At 41.3% G+C, this 26,168-nt stretch overlaps 1 protein-coding gene across 4 annotated transcripts in view; it reads left to right on the top strand.

The window, feature by feature from the left end:
• The window catches only part of PROK2 (prokineticin 2), a 410,294-nt gene that overhangs the window by 376,039 nt on the left and 8,087 nt on the right, over positions 1-26,168 (top strand). For 3 of the 4 annotated variants that reach the window (XM_082412437.1, XM_082412436.1, XM_082412435.1), the window contains exons 1-2: positions 19,292-19,413; positions 22,878-23,003. In XM_082412437.1, the coding sequence (XP_082268563.1) occupies positions 19,318-19,413; positions 22,878-23,003 (222 nt within the window). In that variant the 5' untranslated portion in view covers positions 19,292-19,317. Of the gene's footprint in view, positions 1-19,291; positions 19,414-22,877; positions 23,004-26,168 lie in introns of those variants that run through there. The other variant, XR_014250579.1, reaches the window with a different exon arrangement.

The following is a 26,168-nucleotide window of genomic DNA, read 5'->3' as shown; positions in this document are numbered from 1 at the left end:
GTCCACCGAGACTCAATCCTGGGATCTCTGTTGGAATTATTGGAGAGGAAGGTTTAGCCCCTGCTTTCGGTAAATGAGAAACAGAGACGGTGTCAGCCTGGAGCTGCAGGGGCCACCTCGTTCAAGAGAGCCCGACAGAGGAGACCAACTCAACCCAAAACATGATGAAGACCAGCCTGGACCCACCCCTGGTCCTTCCACTTTCTAGAGTACATAAAATCTTTCTCTTTGCTTAAGCCAGCATGAATGGGGTTTCATTAGTACTTGCAACTTAAAGCTTCCTGAGGAATTCACAAGTCAAGTTCTGTAGAACCTGGAACTGAATAAGGACTGAGAGATGCTTGTGAGATGAAGTGGAAGAAGAGCCCGTGTTTGTTTAGGGATCTGTACATCACTGGCAGAACTACAAAACACAAGCTAGGAAGTGGTAAACAAAAAAATCAGGGTGTGTATTTGGGGAGGGACACACAGGGGCTTCAGAAGCACATGCGGTGTTCAAATGCTGAAGCTGAATGATGGCCACACAGGCCCTTGGTTTATTAGTATTTTTTAATGTACATATATATTTTATACTTTTATGTTTAGATTCTATGTTTCCATTTTTCTGAAGTTAAGAAACTTGCACAAAGCCACAGGGCTTACAAGTGGGGTAATATTACTCCTTAGCTCGCAGGGTTGGGAGGATTAAATGAGACAAAGCAAGTAAGGCTTTAGAATCACGCATGACACATGAGAAGCGCTCGAGATGTTAGATGTTGGTCTAATAATAACTGTTTGGGGATGTTGGGAGGATTATAGAAGGTAATACATACTAAACACTTAGCACAATCTCTGGCATCTAGTAAGTGCTTATTTTAATATTTGCTATTATCACTTTTATCAGAGCTGGTTCATATGTTTTCCTGACAGACACATCTTCCATAGAAGTGGGTCATCCATGGTATTTGTGGGCTCTGTATTTTTCTTCTGCCATCAGGCTCTCGTAGCTTAAGACATTTTGCTCGAAAAGGATATGGGTAGAGATATTGGTACATTTGTTGAATTCTTGTCCAGCCTTATGTTTCAAACATCTTCACAGCAGTGTAGAAAAATTTTAATTTGTGTCTGTATCATACGAAACAGTAGTCACGAGCCACGTGTGGCTATTTAAATTTAAGTTAAATTGAAAATTTCATTCCTCAGTTGCACCAGCCACATTTCAAGTGCTCTGTAAGCATATGTGACTAGTCGTACTGTCCTGGACTGCATGGATATGGGATATTTCCATCATTGGGGAAAGCTCTATTGGACCGCACTCTGCTGTATCGGGAGTGATTAAAACCAGAACTGGAAAAGCCCCAAAGCCTCCATTTGCAGAACTGGGAGGGGAGGCATTTTGGGGGGAAGTCTTCCTGGCTGTGTCCCAAAAGAGGTCACAAGTTGACCTCACCTTGATTCAGTGATGATCGTCCAAGGTCTCCCTGAACCTTGCAGACTCAGAGCCTGACCTATCCGCACCTCCAGAGAGGGAGCAGGGCACTTGTGATAACCAGGTCTCCTTGGTATGGGTCATGAAGTCAGAATGCCAATCTGTTGATGTAGGATGTAAACCCTCACTGCCCAAGGACCAGCGCTCAGGCCCTCTGGCTCCGAGTCTCTCTTCCCCTGTTCAAGCAGAGGGCTGCAGGAATCCAGAGTGAGAGCAAGGGCAGTGGCTTGTGTGGTCTGAATGTGCTATTTGCCAAGGTTAAGGGAGACCTGCCTGTCACTGGAGACAGACAGGCACATTCTCAGGCCGGGCGCCCTCAGGAATGATGATGGTCAGCATTGCTGAACTGTACTCTGGGGCTGTTCCTTTTCTTTTTTCCTTCCTTCCTCCCTTCCTCCCTTCCTCCCTCCCTTCCTTCCTTCCTTCCTTCCTTCCTTCCTTCCTCCCTCCCTCCCTCCCTTCCTTTTCTTCTTTCTTTTTTCTTTTAACACCTTGTTTTGAAGTAATTTTAGAATCATAAGACATTGCAAAAATAATGCAAAGGGTTCCCTACCACCCTTCACCCACTTCCCCCAACAATAGCATCTTAAGTAATCGGAGTCCATTGTCGAGACCAGGACACTGAGACTGGCGTGTTACCCTTTGCTTCTGATAATAGCAAATGTTTTATTGGGTCCTTGCAGCGCATCCGGCATATGGTTTATTTCTCATAACCACCGTCTACTGCAAGTATTATTATTATTAGCTTCATTTTATTGATAAGAGGACTGAAGCTCTGAGAACTTCACTATCTTTCCCAAGGCTAGTCAGGTCGGAAGTGGCAGAGCTGGGACTGGACTTCATCAAGTCTGACTGCAGAGCAAACGCTCTTTAAATACAAATCAATGTTAAAAAACTTGAACAAGCAGGCCTCAAAGGTCAGACCGGAAAGCCTTTTTACCTTTCACAGCCTACATCTCTGAGCTGATTCAGTATCTGTTAAATCTGCCCTGCCTCAGGAGGGGAAAAGGGGAGCTGTTGACTAGAGCCCCCACATTTTGACAGCACATTACTAAACCCAAAATTTGCCCCAACTTTTAATAAATGTATAATGATATTTAATAAAAGTAAATAATAGCATTCAAAATATAAAGTGTACTGCAGGGTAGTTGTACATTTCAGGCTCTTTGACTTCACAAGCTCACCAGTTGATATTCCATGACTCATTATAATTGGGACATACATTCAAAAGTTAAAAAAAACCAAAACACTAGAGGCCTAACACTAGAGGAAAACAGAAAAATTCCAAACACATTTAGTAAATAGGTAAATAATAATACAGAAGGATATGCAATGGTAATAGCTGACATTTTCAAAGACTCTTATATATGCCAGGCACTGTGCTAGGCACATAGATATTTAGATATGTCACTTCCTTTTTTTCTTACTCTATGACATTAGCATCATTATCATCTTTGTAATATAATAGCTAACAAACAAAGATTGGGGGCGTACTGTATGCCACGCAATCTGCTAAACACTTTACATGGTCTCACTTAATACTTTCAGTTCTTCTTGTTACTACCTACCAGTCATTTCCTACCTATTAGGTAGGTATAAGGATGCTCATAGCTTACATTTATTGAGCTCTTACAGTGATGCAGTTGATGGATCACATGTATTCCTTATTTCATTTAATTCTCATAGCAAGCCTCTGAGGAGGGAGCCATCATTATCCCCATTTTACAGATGAGGAAGCTGAGGCTCAGAGCCATGAAGTAAAAGAGAGCAGGTGAAGGAGCCCTGATTCAGATGTAGACGTGTCTCTCAAGTGGTCGGGGGCTACACTCCACACGCTCTCAGATTTTAGAAGAGAAAGTTAAATGTTGACTGCCGTCTTTTGGAAGGGAGACCATGCACAGCTTTGACCTTGAAGAGTGAATAAGTAGCAAGACAAGAGAGGGACCACCCTGCAGGAGTGAAGGCGGAAGCAGGGATGCTGATGGATGCTCCTGGCTTGTGTGACTCCAGGAAAGAAACCTGCTTGCTTAGAATTCAAAGGTGAGACTACTGAACAGGAAGGCTGGGTTCAAATCACAGGGAATCTTCCATGCTTTTCAGAGGAGTGTGGACTTAATGAGATGAGCTCTTCGTTTAGGAAACAGTTTAGGGCTTTGAACATGGTAGTGGTGAAACTGTGGCTCCACAGAGAACCATCTGGTAGCAACATGCAGTGGTTGCTGGTTCTCACTGCACTTTTCTCCCTACAGGCATATAGCAGGGTCTCTGGTGAACAAAATTGCCTCTGCTTTCTCTTCACAGTTCCCACTGCCCTCTCTGCGTATAAAAGAAAGGAAATCAGGAAGAATTTCATCTGACAGGATTCTGATCAAAACTTGGCTGTTCCACTAGAAAAAAAAATTGAAACCTACTCTTTTACACAAACAGTGTATCGGAGATCAATGTACAAATCAGACCGGCAATTAATTTATTTAAAAATAACAGCTGGAAGCACTTGGTGCTGGGATAAAATTTGGGGCTTTTCATCAGCTTTGAGAACTGTGAGCCCCTCAGACAAGGCGGGGTTCTGGAGCCCCACCCACTGTACAAGGAAAACGCTTTGAAGCACCCATAACTCATCTGACCACACTCCCTGTCTGCTCCTCCATCTCCACCTGTTATGATGGCGGTCTGTTAAACAGCCCAACCCAGGAGAAAATGGGGGGGAGATTGCTGTAATGAGATCATAAAAGCGCCATTACTATGGATCACTGGCTATGGCTTGGAAATACTTTCGTTATGGTGAATTGCACCTATCAACTCAAAAACATTTTAGAAGTAAACAAGTGAGTTACCAATTTACCACCTAGGATTCTCCAAGTGAGAGTTTATCCCACCAAAAGTAATTTTCCAACAAACACCCTCCCCCCCACCAGCCCATGCTATCCTTTTTGCAGATTCATGGACCAAATGTTGATGACACTTATGTATACATTTAGCAAACCCAAACTCTGCCAAACTGGGTGAAGGGCAAATGACACCAGTGGATAGAGAACCAGGGTGCTTTAACATGAATGCACAATTTGCTGGCCATCTCTCTTACTGTAGGAACGATAGTACCAATGACTGCCATGACTCAACCTACAGGGCAGGAATATCTACAACATAGTCTCCTGTTTTTGGAAAATGTGTTTATAACTGCTTTGTCGATGGGTACCCATACCTCAAAGAGGTGCATGTGTAGTCAAAAAACGAAATAAAACAAAACAAAGCACCCTGAACTAGGAAGCAAGAGAAGCATGCCCTACTCCCAGCTCTGTCTCCTTTTTCCTATGAGATGAAATCTTTTGGATTCTCAGTTTCCTCATCTATAAAGCAAGTTAGATGAATCAGAGTAACTGAACATTCCTTGTATTTGATTGATGAGCTCATCTAAGACTGTCTACATATTCAAAACACTTATTCTAAAGTTAGTGGATTTTTTGTTAAGGCTGGCATGTGGTCAAGATAGGGGATTTAGATTTCCCTAAAATTTTATCTCTGATACGTGGGAAAAGGGCTCTATCCCCACATGTTTTGGAAATGCTCTGTTGCACCATGTTGGGTTGGTATCTTCTTGCAGGACTTCTCAGGGCCTTTAATGTGTTGATATGAATTGTGAGTCCTTCAGAAGTCTCCAAAATCATTTGATCATAAAGCTCAGTATTTTTCTAAGAAGGAACACTCACAGGCAAATGCTGTGTTAGAGCCCTCAGCCTCCAACCTTAAGCTCACTCTGCTGACCTTTCTGCCTAAAAATACAAGCAGGATGCCTTTGATAGGCTACCTGTGAGACCAGAGGTACCAGTCTTGTCTTAGAACTCTGACAAATGAAACTGCAGAACAGAAATGTTGATTGCCTCTTTCCTTTTTAAAAAAAAAATAATAGCTCTTCTGAATCTGTTTTTTAGGGAACCCTCTGGAAAAATTCCCCCTAAACACAAAGTCCAGAATTGTACCTGTTATCTGCCATTTTGTTTTGAAGTCTTGATCTCTTATTTGAGAGAGAAGAGGTTTTAAGATGAGTTTGAGGAAAATTCATAGCATAGTGATTGCTTCTTCTGGTTATTGGTACCTAAATTTTTTATGGCAATATTTAAGTAAAGCATATAAATGGGAAGGGAAGCTATAATATTGAAGTTTTGGGCATCAAACCAACTTGGGTTGAAACCCAGCTCTACTACTTAGAAGTTACTGTGATTCCGTGTAACATAATTATTGTCTCCAAATCTCACTTCCCTTGTCTGTAAAATGGGGATTGTGATAGCTGCCCCATAGGGTAACTGCAGCTATTATAGAAGATGTATTGAGAATTACTGAGTGCCATCCATATGCAAAGCATAGAGAGAGCTGGCTTTACGTTTAGGAATGAAGACTGTTAAACTGGTTTGTGCCTAAAACTCCTCTACCTAAGATTGGTTCAAGATGGCAGAGTAGAAGGACGTGTGCTCCCTCTTGCAAGAGCACCGGAATCACAACTAACTGCTGAACAATCATCGACAGGAAGACACTGGAACTCACCAGAAAAGATACTCCACATCCAAAGACAAAGGAGAGGCCGCAATGAGATGGTAGGAGGGGCGCAATCACAATAAAATCAAATCCTGTTAACTGCTAGGTGGGTGACTCACAAACTGGAGAACACTTAGATCACAGAAGTCCACCCGCTGGAGTGAAGGTTCTGAGCTCCACATCAGGCTTCCTAACCTGGGGGCCGGCAATGGGAGGAGGAATTCCCAGAGAATCAGACTTTGAAGGCTAGCAGGATTTGACTGCAGGACTTTGACAGGACTAGGGGAAACAGAGACTCCAGTCTTGAAGGGCACACACAAAGTAGTGTGTGCATCAGGACCCAGGGGGGAGGAGCAGTGACCCCATAGGAGACTGAACCAGACCTACCTGCTGGTGTTGGAGGGTCTCCTGCAGAGGCAGGGGGTGGCTGTGGCTCACCATGGGGACAAGGACACTGGCAGCAGAAGCTCTGGGAAGTACTCCTTGGCATGAGCCCCCTGGCGTCCACCATTAGCCCCACCAAAGATCCTCTAGGCCCCAGTGCTGGGTTGCCTCAGGCCAAACAACCAACAGGGAGAGAACCCAGCCCCACCCATCAACAGACAAGTGGATTAAAGTTTTACTGAGCTCTTCCCACCAGAGCAACACCCAGCTCTACCCACCACAAGTCCCTCCCATCAGGGAGCTTGCACAAGCCTCTTAGATAGCCTCATCTAACAGAGGACAGACAGCAGAAACAAGAAGAACTACAGTCCTTCAGCCTGTGGAATGAAAACCACATTCACAGAAAGATAGACAAAATGAAAAGGCAGAGGACTACGTACCAGATGAAGGAACAAGATAAAACCCCAGAAAAACAAGGAAATGAAGTGGAGATAGGCAACCTTCCAGAAAAAGAATTCAGAATAAGGATAGTGAAGATGATCCAGGACCTTGGAAAAAGAATGGAGGCAAAGATCGAGAAGATGCAAGAAATGTTTCACAAAGACCTAGAAAAATTAAAGAACAAGCACCTAGAAGAATTAAAGAACAAACAAACAGAGATGAACAATCCCATAACTGAAATGAAAATACACTAGAAGGAATCAATAGCAGAATAACTGAGGCAGAAGAACAGATAAATGACCTGGAAGACAGAATGGTGGAAATCACTGCCACAGAACAGAGTAAAGAAAAAAGAATGAAAAGAAATGAAGACAGTCTAAGAGACTTCTGGGACAACATTAAATGCAACAACATTCACATTATAGGGGTCCCAGAAGGAGAAGAGAGAGAGAAAGGACCCAAAAAATTATTTGAAATGATTATAGTTGAAAACTTCCCTAATATGGGAAAGGAAATAGCCACCCAAGTCCAGGAAGCACAGAGAATCCCATACAGAATAAACCCAAGGAGAAACACGCCGAGACACATAGTAATCAAAGTGGCAAAAATTAAAGACAAAGAAAAATTATTAAAAGCAACAAGGGAAAAATGACAACACACAAGGGAACTCCCATAAGGTTAATAGCTGATTTCTCAGCAGAAACTCTACAAGCCAGAAGGGAGTGGCACGATATATTTAAAGTGATGAAAGGGCAGAATCTACAACCAAGATTACTCTTGGTTGCAAGGATCTCATTCAGATTTGACGGAGAAATGAAAAGCTTTAAAGACAAGCAAAAGCTAAGAGAATCCAACACCACCAAACCAGCTCTACAACAAATGCTAAAGGAACTTCTCTAAGTGGGAAACACAAGAGAAGAAAAGGACCTACAAAAAAAACCCCGAAACAGTTAAGAAAACGGTAATAGGAACATACGTATTAATAATTACCATAAATGTCCAACTAAAAGACACAGGCTTGCTGAATGGATACAAAAACAAGACCCATATATATGCTGTCTACAAGAGACCCACTTCAGACCTAGGGACACATACAGACTGAAAGTGAGGAGATGGAAAAAGATATTCCATGCAAATGGAAATCAAAAGAAAGCTGGAGTAGCTATACTCATATCAGATAAAAGAGACTTTAAAATAAAGAACATTACAAGAGACAAGGAAGGACACTACATAATGAACAAAAGATCAATTCAAGAAGAAGATGTAACAATTATAAATATATATGCACCCACCATAGGAGCACCTCAATACATAAGGCAAATGCTAACAGCTATCAAAGAGGAAATCGACAGTAACACAATAATAGTGGGGGACTTTAACATCTCACTTACACCAATGGACAGATCATCCAGACAGAAAATTAATAAGGAAACACAAGCTTGAAATGACACAATAGACCAGATACATTTAATTGATATTTATAGGACATTCCATCCAAAAACAGCAGATTACATTTTCTTTTCAAGTGCACACGGAACATTCTCCAGGATAGATCACATCTTGGGTCACAAATCAATTTTGTGACCTTCAGTAAATTTAAGAAAATTGGAATCATATCAAGCATCTTTTCTGACCACAACGTTATGAAATTAGAAATAAATCACAGGGAAAAAAACGTAAAAAACACAAATGCATGGAGGCTAAACAATACGTTACCAAATAACCAAGAGATCACTGAAGAAATCAAAGAGAAAATCAAAAAATACCTAGAGACAAATGACAACAAAAACACGACGATCCAAAACCTATGGGATGCAGCAAAAGCAGTTCTAAGAGGGAAGTTTATAGCTATACAAGCCTACCTCAAGAAACAAGAAAAGTCTCAAGTAAACAATCTAACCTTACACCTAAAGGAACTAGAGAAAGAAGAACAAACAAAACCCAAAGTTAGCACAAGGAAAGAAATCATAAAGATCAGAGCAGAAATAAACAGAAACAAAGAAAACAATAGCAAAGATCAATAAAACTAAAAGCTGGTTCTTTGAGAAGATAAACAAAATTGATAAACCTTTAGCCAGACTCATCAAGAAAAAGAGGGAGAGGACTCAAATCAATAAAATCAGAAATGAAAAAGGAGAAGTTACAACAGACACCGCAGAAATACAAAGCATCCTAAGAGACTACTACAAGCAACTCTGTGCCAATAAAATGGAGAACCTGGAAGAAATGGACAAATTCTTAGAAAGGTATAACCTTCCAAGACTGAACCAGGAAGGATCAGAAAATATAAACAGACCAGTCACAAGCACTGAAATTGAAACTGTGATTAAAAATCTTCCAACAAACAAAAGTCCAGGACCAGATGGCTTCACAGGTGAATTCTGTCAAACATTTAGAAAGGAGCTAACACCCATCCTTCTCAAACTCCGTCAAAAAATTGCAGAGGAAGGAACACTCCCAAACTCATTCTATGAGGTGACCATCACCCTGATACCAAAACCAGACAAAGATACTACAAAAAAAGAAAATTACAGACCAATATCACTCATGAATATAGATGCAGAAATCCTCAACAAAATACTAGCAAACAGAATCCAACAACACATTAAAAGGATCATACACCATGATCAAGTGGGATTTATCCCAGGGATGCAAGGGTTCTTCAATATACGCAAATCAATCAATGTAATACACCGTATTAACAAACTGAAGAATAAAAACCATATGATCATCTCAATAGATACAGAAAAATCTTTTGACAACATTCAACGCCCATTTATGATAAAAACTCTCCAGAAAGTGGGCATAGAGGGAACCTACCTCAACATAATAAAGGCCATATATGACAAACCCCCAGCAAACATCATTCTTAATGGTGAAAAAATGAAAGCATTTCCTCTAAGATCAGGAAGAAGACAAGGGTGTCCGCTCTCGCCACTATTATTCAACATAGTTTTGGAAGTCCTGGCCACGGCAATCAGAGAAGGAAAAGAAATAAAAGGAATACAAATTGGAAAAGAAGAAGTAAAACTGTCACTATTTGCAGATGACATGATACTATACATAGAGAATCCTAAAGATGCAATCAGAAAACTACTAGAGCTAATCAATGAACTTGGCAAAGTTGCAGGATACAAAATTAATGCACAGAAATCTCTGGCATTCTTATACACTAACAACGAAAGATCAGAAAGAGAAATTAAGGAAATAATTCCATTCACCACGGCAAAAAAAGAATAAAATACCCAGGAAGAAACCTACCTAAGGAGGTAAAAGACCTGTACTCAGAAAACTATAAGACACTGATGAAAGAAATCAAAGATGACACAAACAGATGGAGAGATACACCATGTTCTTGGATTAGAAGAATCAGTATTGTGAAAATGACTACCCTACCCAAAGCAATCTACAAATTCAGTGCAATCCCTATCAAATTACCAATGGCATTTTTTACAGAACGAGAACAAAAAATCTCAAAATTTGTATGCAGACACAAAAGACCCTGAATAGCCAAATAATCTTGAGGGAAAGTGGAGCTGGAGGAATCAGACTCCCTGACTTCAGACTATCCTACAAAACTACAGTAATGAAGACAATATGGTACTCACAGAAAAACAGATATAGATCAATGGAACAGGATAGAAAGCCCAGAGATAAACCCACACACCTGTGGTCAACTAATCTATGACAAAGGAGACAAGGATATACAATGGAGAAAAGACCGTCTCTTTAGTAAGTGGTGCTGGGAGAACTGGACAGTTACATGTAAAAGAATGAAATTAGAATACTCCCTAACACCATACACAAAAATAAACTCAAAATGGATTAAAGAACTAAATGTAAGACCAGACACTATAAAACTCTTAGAGGAAAACATAGGAAGAACACTCTTTGACATAAATCACATCAAGATCTTTTTTGACCCACCTCCTAGAGAAATGGAAATAAAAACAAAAATAAACAAATGGGACCTAATGAAAGTTAAAAGGTTTTGCCTAGCAAAGGAAACTGTAAAGAAGACAAAAAGACAACCCTCAGAATGGAGAAAATATTTGCAAACGAATCAACAGACAAAGGATTACTCTCCAAAATATATAGACAGCTCATGCAGCTCAATATTAAAAAAACAAACAACCCAATCAAATAATGGCCAGAAGACCTAAACAGACATTTCTCCAAAGAAGATATACAGATTGCCAAGAGGCACATGAAAAGCTGCTCAACATCACTAATTATTAGAGAAATGCAAATCAAAACTACAATGAGGTATCACCTCACACCAGTTAGAACGGACATCATCAGAAAATCTACAAACAACAAATGCTGGAGAAGGTGTGGAGAAAAGGGAACCCTCTTGCACTGTTGGTGAGAATGTACATTGATACAGCCACTATGGAGAACAGTATAGAGGTTCCTTAAAAAACTAAAAATAGAATTACCATATGATCCAGCAATCCCACTCCTGGGCATATGCCCAGAGAAACCATAATTCAAAAAGACACATGCACCCCAATATTCGTTGCAGCACTATTTACAATAGCCAGGTTATGGAAGCAGCCTAAATGACCATCAACAGACGAATGGATAAAGAAGATGTGGTACATGTATACAATGGAATATTACTAAGCCATAAAAAGGAATGAAACTGAGTCATTTGTAGACATGTGGATGGACCTAGAGACTGTCCTACAGAGTGAAGTAAGTCAGAAAGAGAAAAACAAATATTGTATATTAACGCATATATGTGGAATCTACAAAAATGGTAGAGATGAACCAGTTTGCAAGCAGAAATAGAGACACAGATGTAGAGAACAAACCTATGGACACCAAGGAGGGAAGTGGGGGTGGATAAATTAGGAGATTGGGATTGACATGTATACACTAATATGTATAAAATAGATAAGCAATAAGAAACTGCTGTATAAAAAATAAATAAAATTCAAAAAAAATTTCCTCTACCCAGATGCCTTATTATTTCACATCCTTTCCCTCAGAAGAAAAATAAATATGATTCACATTTAGGGGAGAAAAACAAATTGCTAAATGAAATTTACTGTGGGATAACGAATAAATGTTGATCTAGAATAATAAAGAAGTAATGACCTAGCTCTGTCTTTTATCTTTAAAAAAAAACTCTTTACTGTATGAGACTTTCTCTTTCACTCTGGAAAGTTACCAAATATGCTACAGATGTGCATAACGATCCCTCCCTTTTGATGAAATACATGATATATAAGCTTTAGCCTTAGGCCCCTCTTCAAGCTAAAAACGAATTTTAAAGACATTCAGCATCGTAATGAATAAAACCTAAATCTTTTAGAAGCAAATGATCATCCTGACCCCTCATATTATTTCAAATGTATTCTATACTAATTGTTTTAAGAAAACTCTTTCTCCTGGATTAATATTTCAACTATTTAAAAATAGGTAAACTTTATTGTACATTATCACTTGAATAGACCAAATAATTTTAGTGCCTCCGTAGACAATTGGCTTTCAAATTGAAGCATAGTGATTTATTTTTAAAAATAAAGAGAAATCATCAGCATTGAAATAGATTAAAATAGATGTCTTACTTAGAATTGTAAAAGCAATTCCATTTTTCTTATGTCACATTTAAAGCATGGTTATTATTTTTTTAAGATATTTCAGACTGATATTATGGGTTTATTAACAAGAAAAGCCACCGTGTAATAGTACAATGATAAAGGATGAAGGGTGAAAAAACAAGCAGAATACCTATTTTACTTTTTTTGAATGCATCTCAATGAAAATCATTTACACAAAGAAAAATGGGAACAGCTATTAAATTATCAGGCCCACCTATTATTCTGTGATAATTAGAAGTCATACGAAGATGATACACAAAAAAAGTAAGTTGTCAAGCAAGTTGGAATCACTTTTAAAAGTAGAACTTCATGTACAAGAGTAATGAAAGTGCTCTTCATTTATATACATGAGAAAAGGTTTCAGGCTCCCAGTTCAAGATGGCAGACCAAACACACATTTATTGCCCTTCTACCTCAAGTTCTACCGACAAATATATATTGAGCACCTACTACGTAACAGGCAACTGAGATGAAATTACATCTAACAAGGTGAACATGGTAGGGGTCCATCAGGAAGCTAGCACTTGGGGAAAATTCCCAAACTCAGGAAGCAGATGAATTAAACTGAAAAACCAGAGAGATCATCAAAAGTACAGCCCATAACAAGCCCAGGACAATATGGTGGTAATGAATTTGCCCTAAAATAAAAGAAAAAGGAAAAGAAATAAATTTGCCCTGAGGACCCATAGAGAAACTCCAGACTCCTCTTCTTTATCACCTAAAGCAGGAGTCAGCAGAATCTATAAAGGACCAGATAATAAATGTTTTTAGCTTTGTGGGCCATACAATCTTCCTCTCAAAAGCACTCCACTCTTCCCTTGTAGTCTAAAAGCAGTCACAGACAACACAAAATCGTGGTGTAGCTGTGTTCCAATAAAACATTATTTACGAAAACAGGTAGTAGATCACAGTTTGCCAACCCCTGGCTATATTGTATGAAATGGACAAATAAAAAATAATTTAAAGGGAATATATCTGGCCAGAATTTTATCTCCAGCCCAGCCTCTTCTCTGCACCCCAGGCCTGTCTGGCTGCCCTTCGCCACATCCAGGTAATTTCCGGCACCCCAGCATACCTGTCGTTGATCAGGTATACAAGATGAATCCTGGTGGTGAATCTTGACCTTTCCTTTTCCACTGTTTATCTCGATCAATAGGAGGCTCTGCCCGTTCACTGCTTGAGTGAATCAGTTCACTTCTCTCCCTCTTTCCTGCCAATAACAGTAGCAGAAGCCCCTTGGACCACTACCGTAGCCTCCCATCAGATGCATCTTCTTCTACCCATCCATCCATCCGTCCATCCATCTACCCGCCCACCCACCCGTCCATCCAATCTCTTCTCCACATTTTCAGTAATTTGTTCACCAAATGTTTATCGAGTGCCTGCCATGTGCCAGCCACTCTTCCAGGCACTGGACTTAAATTGGTGAACAAAAGATATTTTTTAAAAATCCCCAATTTTGTGGAGCTTCTCTTCCGGTAATGTGTGAGGGGGGCGGAGCAAGACAGTAAATATAGTATATAAGTAAATAACAGCGCCAGAAGGTGTTAAGTGCCAGAGGAGAAAGCAAAATGTGAAAAGGAGTAGAGTGAGGGGCATCTGGGGAGCTGGGGCAGTTGCACGTTTATCAGGGTTGTTGGGAGAAGCCTCTGAGGTCAGGGTGGAAGGAGGGAAGGATTCAGTCATGTTCCTATCTATTGTGGGGAAGAGCAGTCCTGACAAAGAGAAGTTTCAGAACAAAGTTCCCCGTGTGGGGGCCTGCCTTTGTGTTTTGGAGCCTCCAGGAGGCTGGTATGGCTGGAGTGGAAGAGCTGAGGCAGCTGGAGGGATGCTAGGATGTAGAGGGCAAGGGTGAGACCAGGGGGCCAGTAAGGAGGCGATGCTAGTAATCCAGGCTGGAGATGATCATGGCTTCAAATGAGAAGAGTGGCCCTGACAGAGGGAAAAGTGGTCGGATTCCAGATGGATTGGACAGGGGGTGTGGGAGAAAGAGAAGGTCAAGGGTGGCTCCAAGGTCATCCTCAGAAGGTTGGAGTTGCCTTCACCCAAAGAGGTTCGGGGTAGGGGCACGAGGAGTTTGGTACTGGAAAAGGGTCTCCTTTTCAAAAGCTACTTGCATCCTGCCTGGTCCATCCTTATGTTTTCTCTCTTCTCCAGCCATAGTAAGACTAAGATCCTCAGCGTGCCCTACAAAAGGCTCTGTATTGGGTCCCTACCACTGCTCTGGCTTCACATTTGTACCAGACTTCCCTTTAGACTCATTCTTTGGGCAACACTGGCCTCTCTTCAGCTCCTTGAACATGGATGCTCTTTCCAGTCTCCAGTACAAGCAATTCCCCTGCCTGGAATAATGCCCAGCCACCCCGCATTCCTGCTGCCCTCATTTAATCTCAGTTAAATCCTGTTCAAGCTTCAGATCTCAGCTTTGACACCATTACCTTAAGGAAACCTCCAGGTCTCCCCATATGCTCTCTCCTAGTGCTCTACATGTTTCCTATAATTACATAATTGTATGATTATTTGATTCATGTCCTTCTTCCCACTAGACTATAAAATCCCAGGGGGCTGGATTCACATGCTTTGCTCACCACTGTATGTCCAGTGCCTTACACAATATCTGCGTATAGTAAGTACTTAGTAGATGTCTGTTGAATAAATGAATTTCAGTTTACCACCCACCTAAAAGAAAATCGTTTTTACATTTACTTTTTTTTCAGTCTTTGTACAATTCTAGTATAGGGAATACCGAACTGGAAAAAAAACAAAGGAAATAATACATTATCATTTATAATAATTACTAGTATCCTTCAAAGTTCATTATGCTTATTACCAAGTCCAAAGTTGTACTGCTCGCCGCACAACAGGTCAATAAATCAAGAGACGCGTTGTTAGGGCAAGGAACAGTGACTTTATTTAGAAAGCCAGCAAACCGCGAAGATGGTGGACTTGTATCCCAAAGAACCCTCTTGCCTGAGTTAGAATTCAGGCTTCTTTTATACTGAAAGGGGAAGGAGTAAAGTCAAAGGTTTCCTGGTTCCGGGCAGCCTCCAGAGGGGATGTATTAATTTCTTCCTCCCTGCAGTCATTCACGGGTGGGCCTGGTCAGGATGTTCCCTGAGAGCTAAACAAAGGTATTTCAGCTTAATGCTCATTACCTGGCAGGCAGGGTTCCCAGAGAAGGGCCATCATGGATAATTTAAGCTTATAGGCAACATCCCTTTAGTGATGAACTTGTAATAGAATACAAAGGTTCTTCCCTATTACGTGCTCATTAAGGAGTCCAAGCCATGCATGACTCCTTTCCTGTAAAATATGGTGCTGCTCCCCAGATTTCTGGTTCTCCTCAGAAACCAGAGTGTATTACAGACTTGCATTGTCTGTCACCTTGAAGACAGACTAAGTCCTTTGACTTCTTCTTGGCCATTAAAACGTGAGCAGAAGTGACAGGTGTCAATTCCAGGCAGAGGCATTCGAGAGCTGGTGTGCAACCCTCCAGCTCCATTCACCTGGATTAGTTTCCTGTGGCTGCCATGAGAAATTACCACCACTGGGGGGCTTAAAACAACAAAAACTTAGTCTTTCACAGTTTTGGAGGCTAAACGTCCAAAATCAAGGTGTCAACAAGCCATGCTTCTTCTGCTTCTTCGGAAGGCTCTAGGGAAGAAACTTTCCTTGACTCTTCCACGTTCTGGTGGTTGTTGGCAATCCTTGGGGCTCCTTGGCTTGTAGATGCATCACTCCAATCTCTGCCTCTATCTTCACTTAGCGTTCTCTTTGTGTGTCTTTGTGTCCAAGTATCCCTCTTCTTTCTCTTATAAGGACACCAGTCATTGGATTTAGGCCCACCCTAATTGGGTAGGACCTCGTCTTAAACTGATTACATCTGCAAAGACCCTACTTCCAAATAGGGTCATATTTACAGGTACTGTGGGGTAAGAACTTGAAAACAGCTTTCAGTGGGGACATAATTTAACCCATTAACACCACCCTACACTGGCAATCATGAAGCACATGTTGAGATGGAGGCTTCGTCAGCCTGAGTCCCAGAGTGACTGTAATGAGAGGTTTGTATCTCCTAGTTCACCTCATTTCAGTCACATGTCCCCTGAGTAGAGTGGCAGGCTGAATCAACGGCCCCAGGTAAAGCATGTATCCCTCTAGCTTTTTGATGACTGTATTTAATTGATTCATGTAAATTAAATGTGTCCACACTGTATATCTCTTTCTTGTAACCCGTCTCCAGACTATCCTCCATGGGATATATTCTCAGTGATCATCAGTTCCTGAGGGCCTGCCACATGCCTATGTGCCAGGAGGGGTGTGTGCTAAATTAGACACGAGGGTCCTTATCCCAATGAGTGTATAATCTAGTCTGGTGAGCAAGACAGAAAAAACTATCAGTGTTGGCTGACATTATCAGAGGACACCAAAGGAAGAGACTTAATAAGAGACAGTGCTTAACAGGGCTCCCCGTATGTTTTAAGGACGGTGCTAAGTACTTTAAGGTATTATAATCTTTAAACCCCGTGGAGGTTGTATACCTTGAGGTTGGTATTTTTTATCCATTTCACAACTAAGAAAACAGAGGCTTAAAAAGATTAAAGCAACTTGTCCGCTGGTCACTGAGAATTCCAATCCAGGTCAGTCTGATTCACAAACCTGGGGTCTGTGGACTTTCCTGTACTGCCCCTTTCAATTCAGCTGAGCCTTGATGGTCTGCTAGAACATGGGAGGCTACACTCTGAACTACACAAAGTTTGCTTCTCCTTCTATAGTTATCCCAGGGCTGCATTGATCATGTGGCACAATTAACAGTAAGGAAGAGAACAGAATAGTTAAACTACTCATCAATTTCTATTTCAGTAATGGCCTTCCTAGCTGATATTTGTGAACTAATTAAACTCAACCTTTCATCTTTCTAAGATGGTACTAATTTTCAGACTTCAATTTTCTAACTTGGCCATGGATGCAAAGATCTGTCATATCAGAGGCCTTCATTTCTCCTCTAAAGCATTAAAACAATTAAAAGAAACAGCAGGATCAAAAGAATCAATATGAAACCAAACCAACCCTATTGTTAAGTGTTTCCAACCTTGTTTCAAAACAGCCTTATGAGGATTGTTTTCCAAACAGCAGTGTATGAAGCCATCTACTTTTGAAAACTGATTTTCCTATGAATACGTATCCGGTTTTCTACGCTTGGAGAAGCAGGGAATACCCAAGCTGGCGTTCAGTAGTAACAAATATGAAATAGACCATTAAAAAAAAAAGTTGTAGGAATGTTAAAATCCATGTTGACTGGTTTTTACGTTTACCCGGCAGCATTCCAATGCTAGCATTGGCATGGAGACTGGAAAAGGAAACTTTCCACCAATCTGTCACTTGCTACTGTTCCCACTTATTTTACCATGGATCCAATTTTAACAGTTTTTTAAAACATAAAAAAAAAAAGTTTGATGCTTTTTTGCTTTCTCTTTCAAGACATTTCTCAAACTTAAAAACACGCATGAAAAAGCTTTTTAAAATCAAAGATCTAGTTTTCCAAATACTCAGCTGTTTTCATTCGGATAATTGCCTGTTTTTTTTGTTTGTTTGTTTTGTTTTGTTTTTCCACGTTTAGTCTGAATGCTTTGCCATGGGGGAGCCCCACAGTCTGAAAGTAACTTTGTCCCCACTCTCCTCACTGCATTTATTACAGAGACTGGAAGACGCATCTGCTTTTCAACAGTTTGTGGTCCTTTCGAGACCAGGGAAAGCTGAGGTTTCAGGAAGAAAGTTGGGCTTCCCAAAACTTCGGTGGCAGCAAGTTTGGTGTGGTCACACCTAGGTATTCTTGAAATCAATTTCGTTGAGGAAGAACAGTCTGAGATTCTTGGAGCTAGGCTCGAGGTCACAGGTGGAAGGCAAATCTGTCACTGGTCCTCTCGTAGGTGGCCTAGAACCCAGTAGGCACTCAAGTCATGTTGACACGAATGAACGAATCCCAGTACCGCCGTATTGCATCTTATAAAGACTGAAGGGTGATTATCTTGGGCTAGAAAGTAAAAGAGAGAGCTGCCTACCTAGAGCTTAAGGGGCCTCAGGCTGGCATCCGAAGCCTGGCGATCTCATTCCGCTTTGGCATCATTCTGAACTGCTCTGCCTGAAGCTGGCGCGATGTTAAAGAGAGGAAATGCATGCGAGGAAAATCAGAGAGCAGAGGGTCGGGAACAGATGTGAGCAGAAAGGAACAGCATTTGAAATGAAAGAAAGAACTTGGCCTCCCACACCCTTTGTTCTTCCCTCCCCCCCCCCCCCCCCCCCCGCCTTCCATGTTCCCAGGGTGTTTGTTTGATGTCTTTTTCTGTTCGGTTACTGGACCCTAAGGACGGACCCAGGGGCAGTAGGTGACATACAAAAATGAACGAATTGAGCGGCTCTTATCACCTCCCTTGCTCCCCCCGTGTGTCCACAGCGCCTAGCACGTAGTAGGCGCTCCCTAAACATCTGGAGAGCAAATGAGCTGCAAGTTTGCGGCGCTGAGCACGTGGAACTGGGGAAACCAGGACAGCAGAGGAGGGTGTCCCCGACCACAAAAGCCATGCGGGCGCGTGCGGAAGGCAGCGGCGGGCGCTGCCTGCGTGGCGCCCGGGGCGGGGGCCCGCGGCAGCATGTGCGCGGGGTGGGGGGGACGCGGGCCGGGTCGGGCCGGGTGGGCGCGGGAGCTGCGCCCGCGCCGTGGCCCCCGCGCGTGCGGCTGCCCGGGCGGCGGCGTGAGTCACGGCGGGGCTCTCGCCTTTATAGCCGCCGGCAGGCTCGCGCGAGACGCCCGCCCGCCCGCCGCTCCGCGCTCCAGCCCGCGCGCCCCCAACGGCCCCCCAACCGCCGCCCAGGCCCGAGGGCGCCATGAGTAGCCCGCGCTGCGCCCCGCTGCTGCTCCTGCTGCTTCTGCCGCCGCTGCTGCCCAAGCCCCCCGCGGGGGACGCCGCCGTCATCACCGGGGTAAGCGGCCCCCGGTGCACCTGTCCGCCCGGGATGCGCGCCCCGCCTCGCGCGCGCCCGAGAGGCACCGGGTGGGGGGCGGGGGGGGGGCGACCGCCACGGGGAGGCGGGGGCCACCGGGAGGGTCATCCCGGGCGGGGACTCCTGCTCCAGTCGCCCTTTGGCGCACTTGGAAAAGTGCCCTGCTCCCAAAGCCGCGGACGGCCGGGACATCGGGCGCTCCCTGGAAGAAAAAGTGACCACAGTCTCACCTCACCACCTTCATCACCACCTTCTCCCGCTTGCTTCCCCCTCTCTCCTCGTGTTTGGTCTGTTTTTCTCTTAAGCTGAAAGAAGTTTCCTTTCGCGGTTTTCTCAAGCACTTTCCCCAGACATTCCAGCCCCTGTCCTTAAAATTTTAGTGTCCTGAAATGCAGAGGGGCAAGCCTAGTACCCCGAAATCCCGGGAGCCTTAATTCTGTAGTCAAGGAGTTTGCTCCCCGAAGCATCCTCCGCCAAAACGCTTGGAAGTAACTTGGTCCGAGGACATATGTGCACTTTGAAAAGCAATGTGGACGCTGCCTTCTGGGTTCCAGGTTTTTTGATTTGTTTGTTTTTGTTTTTCCAGCGTCCCGAGGTTCTCCCTGTAAAAGTTTTCCACTTCCAGTTATTGACAAAGCACCTCCAGTGCTCCGGCTTAATTATGGAATAGGTTGCCATGTAGATGTTGCAGTTTAGAGAGATGTCTTCATCATTTGTAGAAGTAGGAACTAGTTCAGTTCTCTTCTGCGTCCACCAACAATTTTCTTTGTGTGGATCCGAAGGATGAGTTTACAGCACCAGATAAAAATGTCTAGTCTACGTCAACAATGCAAAATCGCTACCATTTCCTGATTGTTAAATGCTTTACTTTTCTTTTTTAAGTCTGAAATTATTTTACACCTCCATTAAATTATTTCAAATATCTAAGTGCACACAATAGGGTTTAAATAAAACTTCTGTGTTTGAAATGATGATATACAGATAATGAAATAACATTTAAATTTAAGGGAAATGTCATTGTCTTGAGAAAATTAAGCTCTATTGTCTCCATGTTAGTTAATAGGCTTATAGCACATTGAAAGTCCTCATACTAGAACAGTCTTTGGTTACAGCCAATAGAGAGTTGGGTTACAGCCAAGAGATGCTTAATTATAAGCATTGTGATATTTATTAGAATGGTTTGTAGAGATTTTTACAAATGTATTTGAATAGCTTTGTCAGTCCCTGTGGTTGAAAAAAGTTTTCACAGGTCTTTCTAATACATGAGAATTGAAACCTGATGAGTTTTTTTTCCCCCTCTTCCCCTGCTGGCTCATTTTAAATTTCTCCTAATCCTCTGAGTCCCAGATTCCTTTGTGATATAAGTATCTTTTTGTTCCATTCACAAGACAACAACACTATTTGAATAGATCAGCAGTGGGTTAAATATGAAGGGCATTAGGAAACAGCTGTCTAATTAAAAATATATAAACCTATGCAATTCTTTGTATTTCTGAGAACTGAAGCTTTTTGTGTTACACAATGAAATTTTATCACATTGAATGTTTATCTGTTAAGGTTTAGACTGGGCTTATTATATAATTATGTGTGCTGTTTTTCTTGTTGTTTTAAATCAGTGCTACAAAAAAAAAAAAAGAATTTAAAAAATTTCTCTAAAACAGCATGGCAATAAAGAAATGTAGTTATGTTTCCATGACAGGAACCATCTGGAGTCAAATAAAAAACTCAATAACTTATCTAGATACGTCATCTCTAGGATGTTAAACATCCAAGTGATTGATTGAATTTTAAGAGATTTTGGCTGAATTTTGATTGTCTTATTAAAAGAGCTAGAGGGGCTTCAGAATTCCTGCTCTTGACAAGTCACATCTGTTGAAATAAAATATTGCCTGAAACCTCCACCTTAAATATTTACTTTTTGGGGGGTAGTATATGTAGTTCTTTTTAAATTGATTTATATGGCCACATGAATTTGTTAAAACAGTATTGGAAAAGATTGTGTATTGAACGTCTCATTTATGGAATGTAATGGCTACCTATGTGTGATTTCTGGCATTCAAATAAAAATTGGAAAAGTGGGAATGTTTATATATTTTCCTATAAATGTTCAAACACCCCAAGATGAAAGCTGTAGTTTAAATCCAGATATTTGTTTTAAATGGCTCGAGAAAAAATTCTTATGGAGGAAGGAAAACCAATTCTAAAGCAAGATAGTTGATCACTTTTAATGAAAAAATAGTGAATAAGAGTGTGCCCATATATTTCCATTTTGAGAAGTTATAGCTGTCCCCCAAACCAAGAACTCTGAAGAAGTGTTTTAGTTGTTTCCATTAAATCTACATTTAAAATTTGTGTCTAAATTATACACTTTTTAGCTTCATACGTATATAGTACAGGATGCTTTTACCTTATCACTAGCGAAACATTACTGCACACCGTTCAAACCAAGCATCCTATTTATGGTTGGTTCTAGGAAAGAAGAATAGTTCTTCAGATCTATTTTCATGCAAATAAGTTTAGACTTCATTATTTACTTCTATTTAGTCAAGTATGGAAACTCTTCCATAGTTAATTCTTTGATTATATGTATTTACAATTTTTTATATCAGGAACAACGGTCTTGAGTAATCACTGTTGATAATTGCATCTGTCGCTTGCATTTCTAAATCTGATGGATCTTATAGGATAGCTCAGGTAACTTTGTAATGCACACATATGTATATCCTAAGCCAATAATTTCCTTTTTGCAGGTTACTCACCCGGAAAAGAGTAATATAAGGCAAAAAGTCTTGGTCTGTCCATTCTCAACCTGTGAGATTTCTTTCTTTCAAAAGGAAATGGTGCAAATCAAGTCAATGGTGTGAGAAACATCAAATCTCGTGAACCAAAATGCAAATATTTGAAGGAAAATGAGCAGTATTTTAAAAATCTACATCAGTGCCTTTATGGGTCTGGAGCATTTCATGCCAGATTTAGAGACCATTTAAATCCTTTTTAAAATTGGGCCCAATGTGTTCTGCAGTTAATAGTCATAAAATCTTGTGATTCAATTTATGTAGTTCCTAATGGCCATGTATGGTAAAAGACTAATATAGACACGTTCTTCAAATTCAAAGCCGATTCATCCATAAAGCACAAGAAAAAGAGAGCTGATTTTGTTTTTTTAAAATCTTGTGGTTTAAGATTTTCATCATGTGTGAGCCATTATTTAGGCGATTTTTTTTTTTTTTTTACCCAAGTGGGAAAATCACTTCTGATCAGATTTTGTTGTAAATATGTTCAAGCAAATGAAGATAACAGTTCTTTTTTATATGTAAGATTATTAAAATCATAGCGGTTGGATATTAAAAGGGCATTTTTTTTTTTTTACTGCTAATTTTAGATCCCCTTAGCCTGAGTCATTCCTGTTATCTGTATTTATCTGTGTGCTTATTACATTTCAGGCCTGCGACAAGGACCCCCAGTGTGGTGGAGCCATGTGCTGTGCTGTTAGTATCTGGGTTAAGAGCATACGGATTTGCACACCGATGGGCAAAGTGGGAGACAGCTGCCATCCGCTGACTCGTAAAGTTAGTATATATGTTTGTGTTCTTGGTGGTTCTCTTACATTGCAGTAACTCAACTCTGAGCAAGGCCTGTGTGACATGAAACCCAGGGTAATGTGCTAGAAGTTGGGAATCAGAGAAGTTGAAGTGGAAAACCACTTCCTCACTCCTTTCCCTTTCCATTTGAGAGAATTGTATCCTTTACCATCCTTATTCTATTAATCATTTACATATCATGCTTCTCGTGGCATTAGAAACATTTCATGAAAATAATTTCAAACACTTAAATTTGCTTAAAAAATTTTAGGATATATATATATATATATATATATATATATATGTGTGTGTGTGTGTGTGTGTGTACTGTGTATGCTTCTTTGCAGAAATCAGAGTATGAAAGCTCTTGAAAAGACTTTTAACGTCAGACCTACCGAAAAGGCAGAAGTAAATAAGTTTGTGTTTTGGTTTTTGCAGAAACTCATCCATGATGCAATCACTCTTGTATCTTAACTTGAAAGTCCTATATTTTGACTCTCTCCACAGGATGCATTGTTCACAACCATGGAGGTTCACGATATTTAACTTGCCAATTTATTATCTAACAGCTCAATATCACAATGCCCTGAACACCACTTTTGAAAAGTTATTGCCAAGAAGTGGCAGGACCAGTGGCAGGGCTAGACAGCGCTTTAGAGGTTGTGTCCCCAGGGGTTGCAGACTCTCCTGACTGCAGGGGTCGGGCAGCTGTACGTGACTTCTGGAAGGGGGTGGGTGGCAGGCAGGAGAGAGCAGAGAAGTTTGTGGAGCCTGGAGAATCCTTGCCCTTCAGATTCAAAACGTTTGAAATACAGTATGAGTACAGCCAGATCCCCCAGGGATGCCAGCTTGCAGGTGCCTTGCTCTTCTAGTGGTACATCTTTATTTACCCAGCAGTTACGTGGGGTGCAGGGGCAGGGATGTCTGCTGAAGGACAAGTCCCAGGCCTGGTGGCTTGTTGGCGAGTTCAGTCCCCTGCAGTGTTCTCTCTACACGTGGTATCCTCTCGTCTTAAAATAGGTTGAACGTTTTCAAAGCAAGCTGGATTCCACCTTCTGCTTTTTTTTTTTTTTTTCCACACGTGGCTTAGGGTTTAAAACTGTAGTAGTGCCAAACATCTTTCCCGTCCTCCAGAGTTACAGATAACAGCTAATATTTTGACTCTCTTGGAATGAAATAAGGAAGGACGTATATTGGCTTGGGTTTCGCTCTGTGCGCTGTAATGGGGACCCTGGTTGATTGGACCCACCTGAAGACGGCATTGGGCTCTCCTGTGGTTTCCTTGAGAAACACTTCCTGTTGTGTTTAGACCTTTCCTCCCCGTGAGCCGGTCTTGTTGTTTGTAAGCATGATATGCACCTTTTATTCTTGGCCATTTTGAGACAGGAAATGTTTTAAACCGTTAGTTGTCTGGCTCCGTGCCAGACTCCACCCCTTCCCACCCTGGGTGGGTGGCAGGGGGGAGGGGAGGGGTGGTGAAGCTGGCCCAGCCGCCTTTGACCTTGATCTCAGTTTTTATCATCAGCCTTATCCAACGAGAGTCATCTTTTGTCCATTGGAGTCGCTGTCGCTGAAAAGTTGACTCTTAACTCACCCTCCTTTAAAACTTAACGTTGTCTTCGTACAGGATTAGTATAACCTCACGTGCCCCGGGTACTAGAATCTCGGGGCCAGTTTGCTAGAGCGAGTGAAGAGTGACACATTCTGGGGAACTATTTTCGTATGAATCGCAGTACTAGTTGCCACTCGTTGGATGCAGTCTTGTACCAGACGCTGGATACTAAGTGTTGTGGATGTGTTTCTCATGTAATGCTCCCAAGAAGCCTGTGAAGTAAGATTTAGTTTTGTCCTATTTTCCGTGCAACAACATTCAGCCTCAGAGGGGCTCAGTAAGTGGCTGAGGTCCCAAGGTGATAGGTCAGAGGGCATGCTCTGGATTTCACTTCTGTCTGATGCTCCATTGTCTGTGTCGTCTTAACCACTATATTCTCCGACTTCCGTGAAAGCTGTCGTCATGTTTAATTTGAACATGTTTTTCAGCGCAATTAACCCAAACTGGTTTGTGTGGGGAAGATGCTCACGGAGATGAGGGATGATGGTCCAGAGTTGGCACCTGTCTCGTCCTGTAGTTCCAATGAGTTTTCCAGATCTGAGATATTTTGACAAGAGAACCAGATTCTGCCTCCCCGGTTCCTCTAGTTTCTAGTTGAGGTTTAGTGCAACGTCAGTCCTGAAAGGAAACAAAGTCATTCTCCTGCCGTAAACCCAGGTACATCTCTGTGCTGTGTTTTTATCACACTTAATAACAAAGTCTATAATAACAGACTAGGGTTTTCCTAATAGAATTAAGTGATAAAAGAAGTGAAGTACTGAAAAAATAAGATTTTAATGTCAGATCTGAACTTACCCCCTATTCAGATGCCCACTTGAAATGTGTTTCTAGACCTCAATGTTACAGCTTTTCATACTGGTTATTTTTCTGTCTTGAAAACACATTTTCATAGGTCATTTCAATGACTGAGTTCTAGTCCCAGAGTTGTTACTTGTCTTGGGCGAAATTAATTTATCCCGATGAAAATCTAGTTCTTCCAGAGTATCTTTCAATTATATTCTATTCAAAACAACTCAAGAAAAAAAAATTTTTAATAAACATATCCTGGTGAAACTCCACTCTGAAGTTTTACAGCTCATTAGTAGATGGTAAAAATGTAGACAGAAAATTCTTTTTAATGCGATGTGTTTATTCCTTTTACCTCCCTGTTTTCTTTATGTTTGGTTAAAAAAAAAAAAGTGGATTAACTCTGACTGTGGTCCCAGGTATTGGTGCTTTAAAAACACAGGCTACGAATAGGTGAGGACTATACCTGCTCAAGTTTTAAACTTTCCATTCTGGTTTGGTCTTGACATTAGCCACAGATGTTTGTTTATTTTGATAAAGTGAACAGTATTTGATGAATAAAACTGAGACCTGTAAGTAGAAACTGGTGGCCCCTGAGTTTATTTTACTGTTTTGTTTCAGATGTATCAATTAACTTGTAGAGTTTACAGTCACTGCTAGGCTACGACTTTGTAAAGTTTTTAACTTCACATTTGATAATTCAAAAATAGAATAAAATATGTCTACTTAAAAAGAATAAGATGCACATCAGATGA

This window comes from Balaenoptera physalus (genome assembly GCF_965194825.1).
Source record: "Balaenoptera physalus genome assembly, chromosome: 11".
In the NCBI taxonomy this organism is placed as follows: Eukaryota; Metazoa; Chordata; class Mammalia; order Artiodactyla; family Balaenopteridae; genus Balaenoptera; species Balaenoptera physalus.
This window is presented reverse-complemented; position numbering and strand designations above follow the sequence as displayed.